This window comes from Cupressus sempervirens, chromosome 5 (assembly GCF_028749045.1).
Source record: "Cupressus sempervirens isolate cs-2001-9-10 chromosome 5, ASM2874904v1, whole genome shotgun sequence".
NCBI classification, from domain to species: domain Eukaryota; kingdom Viridiplantae; phylum Streptophyta; class Pinopsida; order Cupressales; family Cupressaceae; genus Cupressus; species Cupressus sempervirens.
In genome coordinates, this window is record NC_143122.1 from 263,415,206 (window position 1) to 263,432,966 (window position 17,761).

The 17,761-nt window shown below is 36.6% G+C and overlaps 1 protein-coding gene across 1 annotated transcript in view; it reads right to left on the reverse strand.

Moving 5' to 3' along the window:
* The window catches only part of LOC149555558 (RNA-dependent RNA polymerase 6-like), a 52,395-nt gene extending 35,112 nt beyond the window's left edge, over positions 1-17,283 (reverse strand). Inside the window, 1 exon segment of the mRNA XM_089829673.1 lies at positions 14,371-17,283. Within this exon segment, the coding sequence (XP_089685799.1) occupies positions 14,371-17,058 (2,688 nt within the window). The 5' untranslated portion in view covers positions 17,059-17,283.
* Between the last annotated feature and the right edge of the window lie 478 nt (positions 17,284-17,761).

The following is a 17,761-nucleotide window of genomic DNA, read 5'->3' on the forward strand; positions in this document are numbered from 1 at the left end:
GTTTGAAATGAGTTAATAGTTGTCTCACAGTTGAGCTTGTACTGGTCTGATTTCAATGCTCATGTGAACACAATATTTGTAAACAATTAGCAATATAAAAAAGTGAGAGAAAACAAATCAAATGGTATGTCAAATCAAGTGAATCTGATTTGTATCTCTTTCTTAAACAAACTTCAGCAGACCAGTAAATACTCAGGATGAGAATAATGATCAATATCAGATATGAAATATACAATGCCATTAAGATTAAATGGTCAAACTACTTCTAGCCATCTGAAGAACCATTTTAAAGATTACTAAAATATTCCACATTGACTTTGCCAGACATAGCAAAGATATCATGTTAACAGTTTCTGGTAAATGGATGCTGCGCATAAATATATACTACAAAATCTTATGACGAGATGCCCACATAAATACTAAACAGAAATATAATGCAAAGATTATCTGAATTCAAAATCCAATCTCAGAAGCCATACAGAGAGGAGCAATAAGGAGTGAATATCAGAAGACTTGATAAGACTGAAGAGACAGTACAGAAAATGCCGAAATGCAATTCTGCCTGTCACCTAAATATTACTCCTTGGGAATGTATAGAAATATCATTAATTGTAGTAATCATCATACTATGGGAAGATACAATTCTACACGGTCTTTTAATCAGAATCCTCCATAGGTAACTCCTAATAATAAATAAAGAGCTATGAAATGCAAAGTTTTAACAACAAAGAACCATAAAATGCAAATATTGAGTTTCCAATATTTCAGCATACCCTTTGAATTGATGCCAACATAGTACCTCCTAGTGTATATATGTGCACTCAACTATAATTTAATAGAATGTTTGATACTAATTATTATTTTTAGCTAATTCTTCAATTACTTTATAATGTGAGTGCTGCTGTCCCCAAATTTTGGAACATAGTCCCCAACCCCATTCCCAAAGCCATCCTCCATTCCAAACCCTGTAAAATTATGATACTGATGCGTAACAAACAGTAGCAAAGTACTGAATTATAGTAATTGGCTTCTGGTTTAAATATATTGCTCCAAATACACAAGACTAACAAACAAACAAAAATTACCAAAGGCATGAAGATTCCAGGAGTAGACCATAAAAAGAAACCAACGAAGAACTCAACGCCAAAGACATGTGAGACGATCAACAAATGGCAAAGAAATGAGCTATTGGGAACAATTTATGTCAGTAAGGATTCAAATAATTCTTTTGTATGAGCAAAGTCAATAAGGATTCAAATAATTCTTTTGTATGAGCAAAGTCAACACCAGTTTGAAAAGAATGGGATTATGCAATATTGGAAGATGGGCTTGACACATGACATAAAGCATGACTGTTATATCCCAAATTTTGGCTTAACTTTAAATGTTCCTTTATAGCCGTTAAGGCTTCATGAGAAGTTGAGTGATTGGTTAAATTAGTTATTCATTATGGTTTCATGTGAAAATGAAGTGTTGGTTATTCGTTATATCTCATGGGAAATTGGAATATTGGTTAATCGTTATGATGATATATGAATTGGAAATGGTTGGCTATGCTATGATAATTTTGATTTCAATAAATGTTGAGAAATATGTCATTACCATGATAAATTTCTCTTGGAGGAACATGGCAAAGGGGGTAAAGCATTGCCAGAGAGGAAATTGGGCATGTGGGCACGTGCGCACCACCTAATATTGAGCAAATAGGTAGGAGTCCTAAAACACCACAACCAAGGAAAAACGGCTAGGCAAGCAAGGGTATACTAACGGAAAACCATGAGCTAACCGGTCCAACTTATATAATTACTCAAGCAAAAATCAAATTGAGAACAATAGTTACCTTTAAGTAAATATTATTTTATGTTTTAATATTATCTTATGTCACCAACCCCTATATCTTATGTTTTAATATATTATATGTTTTAATAATTTTCCAACCTTGGCTATGGTCTTAATATTATTTCATGAGCAGCCACTTTGCTAATTGTCTCATCAGGCCTTATGTCACCACGGTGACCAAGTTTAATATTATATGATAACCACATATTTGTGCCGATGGCTTTTGTATTGTAATTCCTCGCCACCTTCACATTTCTTGCTCGTAACGAGCATGCAACCGAGAAGGCAAAGATTTATTGTGTAACGGTTCATATTGAACAACATTCATATCATCAACAAAGTGAATACTATCTCATACAGCCTGCAATATCTTCTTTTCATTTTGCTTCACATGTTTTTCTTTGTGAATCCTACACATATTTCTGCAGATGCATACTAGCTGTTATCTCCATATCACCATGGATAGTTCTTCTGCCTTAATCAGGCATCGTCTGTTCATATCTGCTATATGTTCTAATCAATTGCAATATTTTCTGCATTACACACAGCAACCTTAGACATGTGTTACCAGCATTGCTCAAGAACCAATCGAGCACTTCAAGAGGCAACTTACAGTTAGGTCATGAAAATACCTCTGCTGAATTACATTCTTTTAATTTGATAAATGAGGCTGTAGTTGTAGCTTGGAATTGGAAAGCAATATTAATGTTGTTAGAGCCTTTGATCAGATATGATCTAATGTTTCTTTCATTGTATGAGAATCGTAAATTTGCTCCAAATCGAGCAAGACTGTGGCACTTTTCATATAAACATTTTCTTTTCAGAATCATAGTTAACTGAAGTAATATTCGAAGGTGGGAGCTTATACAGAGGCATCTGCAATATACTCTCCAAGATAAGAGACCGCACCATTATGAAATCAAGAATAAATTTCAAGGATTATTTATCTTTTGTAATGCCATGGCACAAGTAGGGTAGATGCAATGGCTGTGATTATAAAATGCTTATACATTCACCCCAGTGATTCATCAAGGAAGACAAGCATGGTCGAGATGAAGGGTATGAAATGATAATCATTGAGCTACAGTTTATTCCTATACGATAACGAAAAGAACAATCAGTAAACATAAGCAAGTAATAAAAGATGTTTTAAATCTGTATCAGCTCATGGTAGTCCATTGTATAGGTCTCATTGTCAAGTCAAACAGTGGGTTGACACTCCAATACCAGGATGCTTAATGGCTGGACAATGGTATCCCAAGCCTAATCCCAGGTAGGGAGGACCTTTTTCAGTAGAGATTGTGTGGGGATACTTAAGGGTCCACGGTTGGGAGGTTAAGCCCCTGACAATGCTTCTCCTCTCCACCAAATGCCAAGGCTTGCACAAAACAAAGTTATGATATACATCCAAATATCCTCTAGTAATGGGTATTTTACTTTTGTGAATTTGCAGTTTCAAGTTGAAGATATGATAGATGGTTATTATCGTTTAATCAGTTATTTTCTTTTCAATTATTCTGTTACAGCCGTTGATTCTCTCCCATCTGAATATGTAAAGTAGTTGTAAAATTGTCTTATGTGATTATGAAAAGTAACGTATCTTTATTAGTAGAAAACGATCTTTCCATTAAGTAATGGTTAGTTATGAAGGCAGCTATCTATATTGCATCTTTTGGTTGAATGCTCTTTCAATTGTTTATTTAGGTAATTCAATTAATCTGTTATAACCATTGAACTCTTTCATATGAACATGTAAAATAGCTGCTACAACAGCCTTCTCATGCTCATGAATACGAAAAAGTAACTATGTTCAATGATATGATAGTTGTTAGTTAAGGCTGGAAAAATGGCTTGTTACAACGAATATATATATGCCAAGCATTGATCTCTGATGTCATGTCAAAATTGATAGGGATTGCCTATGACAACCTTGAAATTTGAAATTTGAATATCATGTAAGGCAATATATGATTTCCTATTTAAAGGTCCTAATGTGAGGTGATGTGGAATTCGTGAAAAATCACCCTCAAATTTTATGTTTAACAAATTGATTTGCAAAGATCTCAACATGACAATTCAAAAATAAAGCCTTGTCACAAGAGCTTGACGCTGCCAAAGCAAGAGTAGCATCAAGAGGGCTATTTCAAAGCTTTGTACCAGAAAAGCAGCAGATTGCAAAGGCTTCCAAGTTGAATTCATCAAATTCAGTGCAGAATCACTGGCCCTTCCTTTGGAAAATAACTGAATGAAGCGATTTGTCCAAGCCTTTCTCAATCTTGGTCATAACAGATCTTTCCAGTCTTGAAATCTGCATGACCATCACGATTGGGCATAGATGTGCTAAACTTTACGCTACTCTTTTAGCATGCAATCTTTTCAGCACTTGACGAGAGGAATCTCAAAACTAAGGGACATGCCAACTTCATGAGAGATTATCTGACCTTTGACCACATCTTTGAACTCCAAGCTCATATTGAAAACATTCATCACTAGTCTTTCACAGTCCTCTATTGTTTCATAGTCTTCAATAAAGCCTTTGACTCAATTCCAAAACACCTCGTCTTCCAAAGGAAGCACAAGGTTGTCACTCCTTTTTCTTTCAGTAGCACAGTTCGGAGGCTTTATGAAACAATTATTTGGAAGTTTCATAGTCTTTCCAACTTAGAGAGAATACCATTGGGGTCAGATAATGGTGTCCTCTCACCCGGCCTCTTCAACATTTACATTGATGAGTTGGAAGAGCTTCTTCAACAGCATGCTCTATTGAAGATGATTGTGTTTTACACAAGGTAGTCATAGCTATTCTACTGTTTGTTAACAATGTTGTTTTCTTTTCTTGTTTACTTAAGGACTAAAACAGAAACAATGCCCTTGCTTGCATATGTGAGCTTTGGCAATTTGTGGTCAGCTTGCTAAAACTAAGGTCATGATTTTCAACATCTCACAACATTCTACTTCTAGATTCCAACTCTTCTCTCATGATTTTCAACATCTCACAACGTTCTACTTCTAGATTCCAACTCTTCTCTATGGAGATCACATTAGCTTACACATATTTGGGGGTATAATTTTCCTGTCCCTCCTTCAACATGAAGCTTACCTCTCATTTGTGCCTTGGGAAGTGGTATGCCTCTTTCTGTCTTGGTGCATTAATGTTTCCATGTGGTCTTTTTTATGCCATCAACAAACCTACAATTCTATGTGGATCTAAAGTTTGGGGTAAAGCTTCAGACCCATCAATTGGGCCCATATTGAGATGAATCAAACTGTCATGCTACATCCCTTGCTCTGTTGCAAGCAAATTGTTCCTCAAAGCATTGTCCAATCTAATTTCATTGCAAAAACCCTATGTCGTGAAACCTACATACTCCACGGACGCATCCCAACTAGAAAAGCCAAGGTTTTCGAGACAAAGACGTCCCCGGGACGAAGGGGCATGTATGGAACGTCCCCCCCCCCCAATCCCCATTTTGGCAAAAAGTGCAGGAAACGTCCCCGATACTTGGGGACGCCTGGGAGAAAAACAGGGGACGGTTAGGTGTCCCCGGTGCGGAAAGGGGATGTCTAGACGTCCCCTAACCGTACCGAGCAGAACCAGTCATCCCCTTTTTTCAAAGGCTTAAAAAAATTTAAAAGAAAAAACATTATTTTGTTTGTCCCAACTTGGTTGTCCACTAGACCCCACCCCACCAAAGACCTGAAAAGGTAAAAAAACAACCACATTGTGGTTGTTTTGGCATTTGTTTGGTTTTGCCTGTGAAATTGGAGTGTGTTGCAGCTTGCTTCATTTTTCTATATTTTGTTTTCTATGTTGAACACTTGAACATGATGATGAAACTTTATGACAGCCCTCTAGCCCTTAGGCATATTTACATATTTACATTTCTAGATTTTTATGATATTGTTCACTGCTAAACTTATATTCAAATATTCTTGTTCACATATTGATATGCAAATTGACAATTGAGGTACTGAAATCAGTTATTATTTCCTAGATGACATTTAAATGGTGTATGTTAAGGTTCTATATGTAAAGTTTCTGCAAATTCTATGATTAATCTGAGATAAAACCTTCTCCTATGCTTGCCAAAGATGATCTTCCTTGTTACAGACTTGAGAGAAGAGATGTCTATCATATTTATTATTCTGAAATCTTTTATATCTGCAAGTGTTCAAATAGGGCAGACTTGCTTAAAGAAGCAGACTTTATGTTCTTTGTGTGTCCTTTAACTACAACCATACCCCATATGAATAAGGTAACCAACATGACCCTATCTAGGTCGGCCCTACATGTTATTCTCATAATCGGGATTCAAGGAGTAATAGTCTTATTTGTTATTCAAACTAACTAAAACTTAGTTAAGTTAGAACTTAACACTGATCATGCCTAGAATAGAACTATATATATATATATATATATAGGTCTACCATGCAAGAATAGATCTGAATGATCTGTGCAATCAGATTAATATGAGATCAAGTTATAGATTTAACAGTCCCTCTTAACTTGATAATCATACTGAGAGATAACATATCTAGCCTCATCAATTACGATGAATCAGCATAGATTGATACTATATATCTATCTGAATCTTCTTAGCATGTGGTATCATCGAACACATGATACTATGTCATATTACTATACCTATGATATGACTTATCATCGATATTAGTAATAACAATATTGCAAAGAATACAAAATACAGGATAAAATCTGGAGAATAATTAAATTCTTCATTTATCTAAGTTGTGACTCATAGGTACTGGTATTTCTAAATCACAACATTATTCTGAGTTAAGATCTACCAAAACATAGAATAAACTCTGGAGAATGATTAAATTCTTCCTTTATCCAAGTTGTGACTTAAGGCATAGAAATGTCTACATCACAAAGGATCTTGAACTCATCTAGATCTAACAATAGTTCTCTACTGTTCAGCACATTATCTATGAGATCATCATCTCTCATAATGTCTTTTATACAAGTGTTACATTATCTCAGAGATGATCACCTCTTAGATAATGAATACAAATGGTGAAGCCCATAACAGTGAACAGCTTGACAGTAAAAATTATTTATTAATAATTTAAAGAATACAAATGTTCTACAATTCAACTATACCAAGTCTTTTCCTGAAGTGATCTATCTAAATGAGAGAGAGAGGTTCGGTAAGAATATCTGTTGTCTGATCCGTAGTACAAATGTATTCTAATTTTACAAATATTCCTATCTACCATATCTCTTATATAATGGTAAGGAATTTCAATATGCTTGGACCTGTCATGGAAAATTGGATTCACAAAAAGCTTGATGGAACTCTGATTATCACAATGAATAATCGTAGGATTCATGGCTTGACCAAATAATCCCACAAGTAACTTTCTAAGCCAAACTACTTCCTGAAAGGCCATTGTTGTTGCAATGTATTTAGCTTCTATGGAGCTTTGTGCTACTGATGACTGCTTTCTGCATATCCATGATATCATTGCTGAGCGTAAACTGAAATTCGGCTTCTATGGAACTTTGTGCTACTGATGACTGCTTTCTGCATATCCATGATATCATTGCTGAGCCTAAACTGAAATTCGGCTTCTATGGAACTTTGTGCTACTGATGACTACTTTCTGCATATCCATGATATCATTGCTGAGCCTAAACTAAAACAACATCCTGAAGTGCTTTTCTTGTCATTAGCACTTCCAGTTCAATCAAAGTTTGTGTACCCATGTAGGTCTATTTCAACTTTCTCATACTTGAGCCCAAGGTTAAGAGTGCCTTGTAAGCATCTCATGATGTGTTTGACTACAACTAAATGAATCTCCTTTGGCTCACACATAAACTGACTCAAGGCATTAACAACATAGCAAATATCAGGTCTTGTATTTACCAAGTACATAAAAGACCCAATCATCTGTTTGTAAAGAGTAGAATCTATGGAGGGTGATTCTGTTGTTGCTTCCTTAAGTTTATAAAGATTAGTCTCCATTGGAGAAGAAATAGGCCTGCAATTTCACATTCCAAATCTCTTCAAGATGTCTAACGTATACTTTCCTTGATTAAGTGTGATGTTGTCAAAGTACTATTTCATCTTTCACTCCATCTAATAATGATCTGCATGGCTTTCCTGTTTCTTTTACTCCAGATAGCTTTATTAGGTTCAACAACAGGTTGCTTAGATGCTGAATCAACATACTATTTCACATCATTGTCTTCAAGAATCATCATAATTCTGAATTTCTAAGCAACAAAGGGTTATTTCCCTAGTTACCGGATTTGTTTGTTTAGCCTCGGATCTGGATTCGGGTCCGATTTGGATCCGGATAAGTGTATGGATCCTCAAGGATTCGAGCAGGATCCGTAATCCTGCCTGTGGATCCGTAAGGATCCACGGCACATAGATCCTTACGGATCCACAGGCAGGATTACGGATCCTGCCTGGATCCGTGTGAATCCGCGGTAGGGTCCAAAAAAATTTGCAAAAAAGTGGGCCCAGCCTCATTTTTTAATTTTTTTTTCTTCTAAAGGCCCTAAACCCTAAAAACGACCCTCTAAATCACAATGCAAGTTCATTTACTATCTATTTTGCTCTCTCGTACTTGCTAGTTTGAAGTAAAGAGCTTGGATTCGAAGGAGATCGGTTGTGGAGCTCCAAATACCTTGCAAAAAGTGCTTAAAGTATGCATTTCAACCATATTCTTGAGTTCTTTCATAGATTATTGATTTTTTTTTAGCTTTCCAAATTTTCAAGGTTGTGTAAGTGTGAAACATGGTTTTCTTTCATTTTTTTTTCTAGATTGGAAGAATAGAACAATGAGTAGTCAAGGCTCAATGGGTGGGGGTGGGGCTACATCACCAAGCTTCAAAATCGATAAGGGGCTTCCTTTATGGAGACACACAACAAGAATTGCACAATGTCCTGGGGGTGGGGCATACATATGGAAATGTAATTATTGCAACATACAACATAGAAGCTCCTATTCTCGAGTGAAACTACATTTGTTGGGCCCTACGGGTGAAGGAATTAACATGTGTTTGGGTAGTGATAAGAAGGGATTACCAGCTGCACAAATAGCAGCATTAGCAAAAGAGCAAGAGAATGTTGATAGAGCAATTGCAAAAGCAAAACGTGGTGCTTCCAAAAGAACAAATTTGCCAACACCATCATCCGATCAAACAAACACAAGAATACATCCTTTTTTGCTTATGCCAACTACAAATGATGAAGATGAAGACCCATCTCCACTCACCCGCAAGAGAGGCCCACTAGATAGGGCATTCCAAAATGAAAAGAGAGACATTTCTGATCACAAAATTGGACGTTGTTTAATTGCAAATGGTGTTTCATTTAATTTTGTGAGATCACCTTATTTTAGGGAGATGGTGGAAGCAGTAAATGATGCACCCCATGGTTACAAACCGCCTGGTTATGAGAAGTTGGGCACTACCATATTACATGATGAGAGGAAATATGTAGAGGCTCAACTTCAACCAATAAAAGATTTTTGGATTCAATCAAGTGTATCTATTATTTCGGATGGGTGGAAAGATTGTAGAAACCGTCCATTGATCAATGTTATTGCTGTATGCCCTAAGGGGGCAATGTTCTTGAAGGCAATTGATTGTGAAGGGCAAGTGAAAGATGCAGAATTTATTTCACGCATTCTCATTGATGCTATAGAGTTAGTGGGTCCTGATAATGTTGTCCAAGTGATCACGGACAATGCAAAAGTTTGCAGGGCTGCAGGGATAATTGTAGAGTCTAGATATGATCATATCTTTTGGACACCATGCAACGTCCACTCTCTCAATTTAGTGATGAAAGCAATTGGCACCGAAATAGATTGGGTGAAAAGGATATATGGGGAAGGTGAAGAGATTCAAATGTTTGTAACAAATCACCACATGTCACAAGCAATTTTTAGGAGTTTCTCGGACTTGGAGTTATTGAAAGTAAATTTGTATATTTATTATATAATTGAATATTATTGGATTCCATAATTATTAATTTTTGTTGTTGTTTACATTAACATGTTTTAATTTTTAAATGTATTACTAACTTGAGTTTAATATGTTCTTAGGTTGCTAAAACCCGCTTTGCCTCTCACACAATCGTCTTGAGACGATTTGTGAAGGTAAAAGAAGCATTGAAACAGATGGTCATTAGCGCCCAATGGGGCATTTGGAAGAATTCCAATACAGCAAGGGCCATAAATGTGAGAAGAATGATACTAGATGAGGATTGGTGGGGTCTTGTGAGTTATGTGTTGGAAATCACCAATCCAATAATGGCAATGCTTCGCTTCGCAGACAGTGACGAGCCATGCCTTGGGGACATTTATGATTCCATGGATAGTATGCTGGAAAAAATTAAAATGGTAAGTTTTACACTCTTTTACAACAATTTGAATTTTTTATTTGAGAGATATCTAAATTCTAAAGTTTAAATTGACATATTCACTAATTATAATTATTATTCATATTTCATATCCTAGGCCATACAGAGCAGGGAGAATGATCTTGAGGACACCCTTTACAAGAAGGTGGAAAAAATTGTTCATCATCAATGGAACAAGATGACCACACCTTTGCACCTCCTTGCATATGCACTATCCCCTAGGTACTATAGTTCTTATCAAATGCTTGTGCTTATTTTATCCAATGTTTGTGCTATTGATATTTGATAGTGTTCAATTGTCTTTTGTTATCCCCAAGTACTATAGTGCAGAGGTACTTAACCTTCCAGGTAGAGTGCCACCATTTAGAGATGCAGAGGTTGCAGATGGGTATAAGAAGGCACTAGCTAAGATATTCCAAGATCCAAAGATTGGGACAATCGTGAGGAGTGAATTTGTTGCCTTCAACTCAGGTGAGGATTTCCTCCCTATTGCCATAGCAGACCGAAGCAAGATGGGTGTCATCAAATGGTGGTACCTTCATGGTCAAGCCTTATGTACCTCCAACCTCTTGCCATAAAGGTCATATCCCAAGTAAGTTTGTAAAATTAAGCTTAAGGTTAACACTCTCAATTCCTTGAATTTATTATTTAATTTATTTATCTTGATTGTTGTATTGATACTTTTTAATTTCTCTTTAGGTTGCTAGCTCTTCTGCAGCTGAGCAGAATTGGAGTACTTACTCCTTTATCCACTCAGTCAAATGCAACCGGTTGGCTCCAAAAAAATCAGAAGACCTTGTGTTCTATCACAACAATTTGCGCTTGTTGTCACCGAAGGATCCTAAGTACAAGAAGGGGCCTGAAAAGCTTTGGGATGTAGCACCCATGACTCCTGATTTAGATATGACCATCCGAGATCTTGCTAGATCCACTTTGATTGATGTGGATGATGAGGAGGATTATGAGTTAACAATCCCCTCTACTAGTACTACTGGTGGTTTGGGTTCCTCTACTAATACAGATGTAGTACTTGCAGCTCATCAGTACCCTTCTAATGCGGATTTTCTTGAAAATCCATTTGATGATTAAATCAAAAACTTTTAGTCTTGACTCTTGACTCTTTTATGAGTAAATCATGTTACAAACTTTAAGTTTAATGATCTATATTTTGAATGTTACAAACTTTCACTTTCAGTAATTCAATGTGAATGTGTTGATCTTCTTTATAATCATGAAAATAGATTAATTATCAATGTCATTGATCAAGTATACTAGATTCATAGATGCATACTATGAAATGATTTAGTTTTAGAATTATGTATATCTCTTTTTTTTTATATATATAATGCATATATATATATATATATATATATATATATATATATATATATATATATATATATATATATATATATATATATATATATATATATATATATATATATATATTTTTTTTTTTTTTTTTTTTTTTTTTTTTTTTGGGTTTTTATATATATATATATATATATATGTGCATGAATCCTCCACAAATCATAATTGGGAAAATAAAAAATCCCCGAATCCATGGATCCAATTCTGTGCCCAAATCGGATTCTTGTCACGAATCGGCAATTAAGGTTATTTCCCATCAAACCTGTCCTCAGGTCTGATTGTGCTTGCCATTGAAAATAGAAAGATGTTGCTAGATATATTAAGTCTGATTGTCAATTTGCAAAGGCTAGTTTCGACTACCAGAGCTCTAATACCATGCAAAGTTTGTGCAAATTCTATGTGATTAATCTGATATAAAACCTTCTCCTATGTTTGCTGAAGATGATCTTCCTTGTTACAGACTTGAGAGAAGAGATGTCAATAATATATTTATTATTCTGAAAGCTTTTATATCTGCAAATGTTCAAATAGGGCAGACTTGCTTAAAGGAGCAGACTTTATGTTCTTTGTGTGTCCTTTAACTACAACCACATCCCATATAAATAAGGTAACCAAAGGGCATGTCCGTTGAAGAGACATCACTTACTTGTTATTCAAACTAAATAAGACTTAGTTATCTTAGAACTTAAGTACCATAATCCAAGGGAGATGCTGATCATGCCTAGAATAGAACAATTTATATATATATAGGTCTACCATGCAAGAATAGATCTCAATGATCTGTGCAATCAGATCAGTATGAGATCCAGTTACAGATTTAACACTACAATGTTTAAATGACATGCTTTGTGCTTAGTTTCAGCTGTTCCCCCCTGTCCCCAAAATCACCAAAAAAAATTGCCATCCTGGAAACCCGCCCCACCTTCCTTGTCCCAGAAACTCAGGGGAACACAGCATGCAACTGTCTTTCAACTTATTTTCTACATTCACAAACAAATCCACAAAGGATTCAACTTCAATTGTGAGGGGTATCCTTACTGAGCTCTTCATTCCTCTATGAATAGTGCTTCATTGAGGTCCAGTAGGTGACATTGTTCTCAGCACTCTACGACTACCTTGCTCCTTTCAACTGAAATCTCTATTGATAGACTAACTCCTTTCATGCATTCCCTCACCACTCCTACTTGGCAACTTCACTCAAAGGAGGCCATCATTAGAAATGCCAGAAGGGACATTCACAAACAATACATCTAGGTCATCTAGACCTCTGCTCCTATTCCAATCAGTTAGAACCTTGCTTTTTAAATAGAGCATTTCTTGCACAATGCCATCTTATGTTGTCCTTGCTATCTAAACATCATTGGTCAAAGAGCTTAAGATACTCCCTTGGCCAACTATAGGTGTGTTCCCACCATCTATGAGTTAAGGTAAATCATCATATTCCTTGCCAAGACTAAATCTATTGCATTTGCTCTCCCCAATATGTGCAGATTAAGGATGAAAACCCTCATGGAATGGTATTTGAATTTAAGGACAAAAACCCTCATCTTCAATTGAACAATCCTATACAATGATGGCATTTGGATTGGTTGGCTGTGATTGTTCAATTGTTCACAAGAAAATTATTCCGCGTTATCGAATCAGCATTTTGGTTCATAGTTTCAAGCTTACATGTGTTGCTACAGTGCCTCTATGGTACACGTTGATTTTACTATTGATTGATATTATTTGGAGTTTCCAGTTTGCAGAAGTTCAAAGCTTGGGAGGTATTGATTGCATTGAAGGAGATTTAATTTGCATGTGCTTACATTTCCAGGATTGAGAAACCCGTACATTCCTCAGGGCAGGTGATGCACATCTGATTTTATAGGAAATTTATTACTGCCCATGTGCCTTGTTTTGCTTATGATTTGCTATAAAATATTAATTCACTTATTACTGCCAAACTAAGTACTGTCTTTGTGGTTTTATTTGCCATTTTTTGACAATTTATCTATGTTGTGTAAGTAAATCCTGGTGTTATAAATCCTGCATCATGGTTTTATATGTAACGTAGCATTGTTATCCTCTGAATCTGTTGTTTACTAAGACGCTGATTGAATAAGGGTTTCTGCAAATTATCAAAATTATTCTTCACCAGTAATCATGCACGGCATTTGGATTTAGAACTTAGCATTTATTTTTAGAGTTTAATATAAGCATTATACAATTATCATTAATTCTAAGCATGGTATAGAATTATAGTTTCACATATCTTCAGCAATTGTAATTTATATAAGTGTTGCATCCTGGAAACTACCAGGGATGATCAACTTCTTCTTTCAGTTTGCATACCCACAAAAATATTATATAGAATGCATATTGTTCATGATCCTGATTTGGGGATGTCACAGCACACAAAATATAAAATGGAAAAATGATAAGCTATCACATAGTTTATATGCCACAATTTCTGTGTTGTCATTGTTTATGAGATTCAAGACAACACTAAAATAAACAAGCAATCTACACCATACAAGCAAGATGAAGAACCATCGAAGCAGTTGTTGTCTTGGAATGCAGTTTAAATTTATATATAAATTATAACTGTTTGGCAAATAAATGATTAATAGCAGTAGACAGAGAATTAACAGAAAGCCATCAATAGAAACCCTAGTACAAGAAGTTCTTAAAATTATATATTTTATATAAAAAAGGTGCTACTAATGTGCAAAATAAAAATTGTGGCAGACGGGCAACTTTAGTACAGTAAAAATAGCAATACCTCTGTTCTCACGGGTTCTTTTGATTCTACCGCTTGAGCTGCAGTGTAGTCCATTGGTTCAAAACTCTCACCACTTGGTGGCATGAGCCTAGAGTCCCAAGAAATAAAGTAGATATCACCATCGAGGTCACTGCCCGATGCTTCATTAGGATGGGGTCTACACCCCTTCTGTGGAAATATTAAGCAATCAACCAAGTGATGCAATCCAGGAGAATCAACTGCTTCTAAGATTCGTACATCACCAGGATGCAAGCAAGGATTTTTTGCCACAATCACTTTTCCTGTTATAATGCTCGGGCCTATCTTTCTTTCTACAAAGCTTGTTCCATTTTCAAGAAAGCAGCCTTGTAGGGGAGGGTTCGAAATTTGTATGAAACATTGCCCATATTCAAGCTCCCCTATTTCATCCAGACAGCCCATTAACCATCTTCCATCAGGTACAAAAATCCTAGATTTTTTACGAAGCTCTTCTAATTGGACAGCTCTTATAGAAGAAAGCATATCTTTTAAATGTGGTTCTGTTTGAGGCTTGAAACCAGCACTCAACATCATAGCAGCAGTGTTTTGTAGATCTCCTGTGCATGATGTGGTTAATACATCAAATGCCACTTCCCCATTTTCAATCATTTGATCGAGCTTACCAAGCATTAAATCTTGCAGTTCATGGAAAGTGGTGTCAGGAACTAAAAGAGCTGATAACAAAGTAATTATCTGTCTGTTAAGAAAGCAGGGCTGGAAACGTGTCCAGGTGATTACTTCAAGCATGTCGTGTCGAGATTCAAACTTTTTCATACTGGGTCTCAATGAGAGCTTATGTTTGCTTCCAGGTTCAGCTTCCCAAGTTGCGACCACACCTTTGTAGCCACCATACCTGATCTGATAGGCTGATGGGGGGTTGATATTCAACTGCAATCTCTGAGCAACTTCCCTGGCAAGATCAGGCGTGATCTTTCCTATACCATCAGAGAACTCATAACCATTCCTTTTGATGTCTTCAAAGTCTTTTTCAAGCTTTCCTTTTGGAACCTGTACCGTGCAATAGGTGGAAGAGAAACATTGACCCATTCTAGCAGCGTGCTTAGCAACATTATTTTTAGGAAATGTCCCCATCCAATTCTTAATTTGATGTATTTCAATATCTCCAGTAGCGAAAAACCATGCAGAGCGGTCTCTCAACTGATTAGAAGAAAAGGCTAGAAATGAATATTGTCTACCACAGAGCTCAAATCCATGGAGAAGAATTTGCTTCACTCGCCTATAAATTGCAGTTCTATGTGCAGGAACACTAGATGACACCTCTCTAACGATAGGTGCTGTAGGCACAGTTAGTGCCATTGAAGACATTGCTTCCATGTTATCATCCATGAAAGTTACTCTTAGAAATCTATCTGCATACTTCTTGAAGTGCCTTATGACACGGTTTGACAGCTCTATTTCTGGAGCAAGACAGTAGGCCTTTGTAGGAGTGATGACCAATCTCCTAACTTCCACTGTTTCCTCAGCAACCTTTGGTTTTTTCAAAAGCTTTGGGCTCTTTGAAATCCACGTAAGTACAGTTTTAAGTCTTTCGAAGGTGTCAAAAATTGGATAGGTGTAGGATAGCATGTGCCTCAGTGCTATTGTGGACAATTCAGGTAATGTCACTTTAGGATTCAACAAATCATAAAACTCGTGTGTTAGTCTGTGGTGATTGACAATGCCTTTGTGTACAAGAGCATTTACGAGGAACATGGTATCAAAGAGAATTCTTGGGATTGGTGGCAGCACAAAAAAGAATTCTGGTCTAGGAACATCAGATTCGTTCTTTGTCCTCAAACAAGAAAACTTGGAAATCTTTTCATCTATCAAGCGATGTTTCTTGAAATAATCTTTGGCTTTCTCCATGACGTACCCTAGACGAGGAGATACTGAAACCTTATATACCAAACATCTACCAATTGCATTGTTATTAGTAAAATCCAGGGTTCGTATCCATGGATCATCGTCATCTAACAGAACAAAAGGTCCATCCACATGGATGTCATCATCTGCGGTTCTATAGTGTACCCAAGGTGGCACCCAAAGTTGGATCAACATGACCAAAATACCCTTCTCATTGAGAAACCTCACGTTTCTGATATCTTTAATCAAAAACTCAACCTTGAAGTCACATTTTATAAGAGTATCTCTACCAATATTGGGCAGAGCAAACAATTGATCCCTAGTAAGAATAATCCTACATCTTTTGTCAAACGGGTCTACCTGAAACTCTACCCCAGAAGTGGGTCCTCGCCACGCAACCCAAAATTCATCAAGACTATACAATGAACCTATTTCAATCACAGCAGAAGAAAATCTTAAGGGTTGAGTATCTCTTCTTTTACGCGTTCTAGTTGAGGTTTCGCTACCAACCTTTACTTTGAGAGCTTGGTTGCGGAACACCAACCTTCCCTTTTCAGCGAGCTTCACGACCTCCTTGACAGCTTCTGGAGCTGCAAAGTGAACAAAGGCATGAGGAGGCACCTTGGCTTTGTTCTCGGCCAAATACTTGCTGCTACTAGTGAACTTTGGGTATGCAAAGGGAGGAGTCCATGACGTCTTCAGTCTGCATCTCCACACCATTCCTACTGTTGATTCTAAGTACTCTGTGAGTTCCTTGGCACTCACTCCTTCTCCGAATCCTCCCAGGCTTATCTGTGTCGGCTCCATCACTGCAACTCCACAACACCCAACTGCACAGATGAATATATATAAAAATACCCACCTACAGAAATGTACATATACCCTAATCCCAACTGGACAAATGTATATATGCACAAGATTGCAGAAATGTGCATATACCCTAATCCCAACTGGACAAAGGCATATATACACAAGATTATTCGATGGGCATGGTGGGAATGTGTCGCAGAAATGAGAGTTCTGAGTAGACTTGTGGAGAACGATTCGATCCTTTTATTAAGGATCAAACAGTAAATCCCTGTCCCACTTCCAATTCCATCTTTCATGCTGTCCTTTCCGAGCGTTCTTACATTTCCTTCCACTACAAGCTGCTTTAATATATTATTGTATTTGTCCGTTGGGCATTGAGCACACCCCACAAAATGTTCCAGGCATTTACTGGAATTCCATTGATGACCTCACTATTGAGGAAAAGGACGTAAAAGTAAAATCTAACGAAAAGCAAGGAAATGGAATAACATCAAATCGGCATTTTACTGTTTTTAAAAAATAAATTAAAAAATATTTTAAAACTGTATGTTAAATTAAAATGGAGGACGGCAAACGTGGAAGACACGCCAAAACGCAAGGACAATTTCCTGGCTGTGTTCACCATGGCGCGTTGCTTTATGTTAAATCAATACAACCCAACAGCATTGCTCTACGATGGAAGAACGAGATGAAGCGGAAA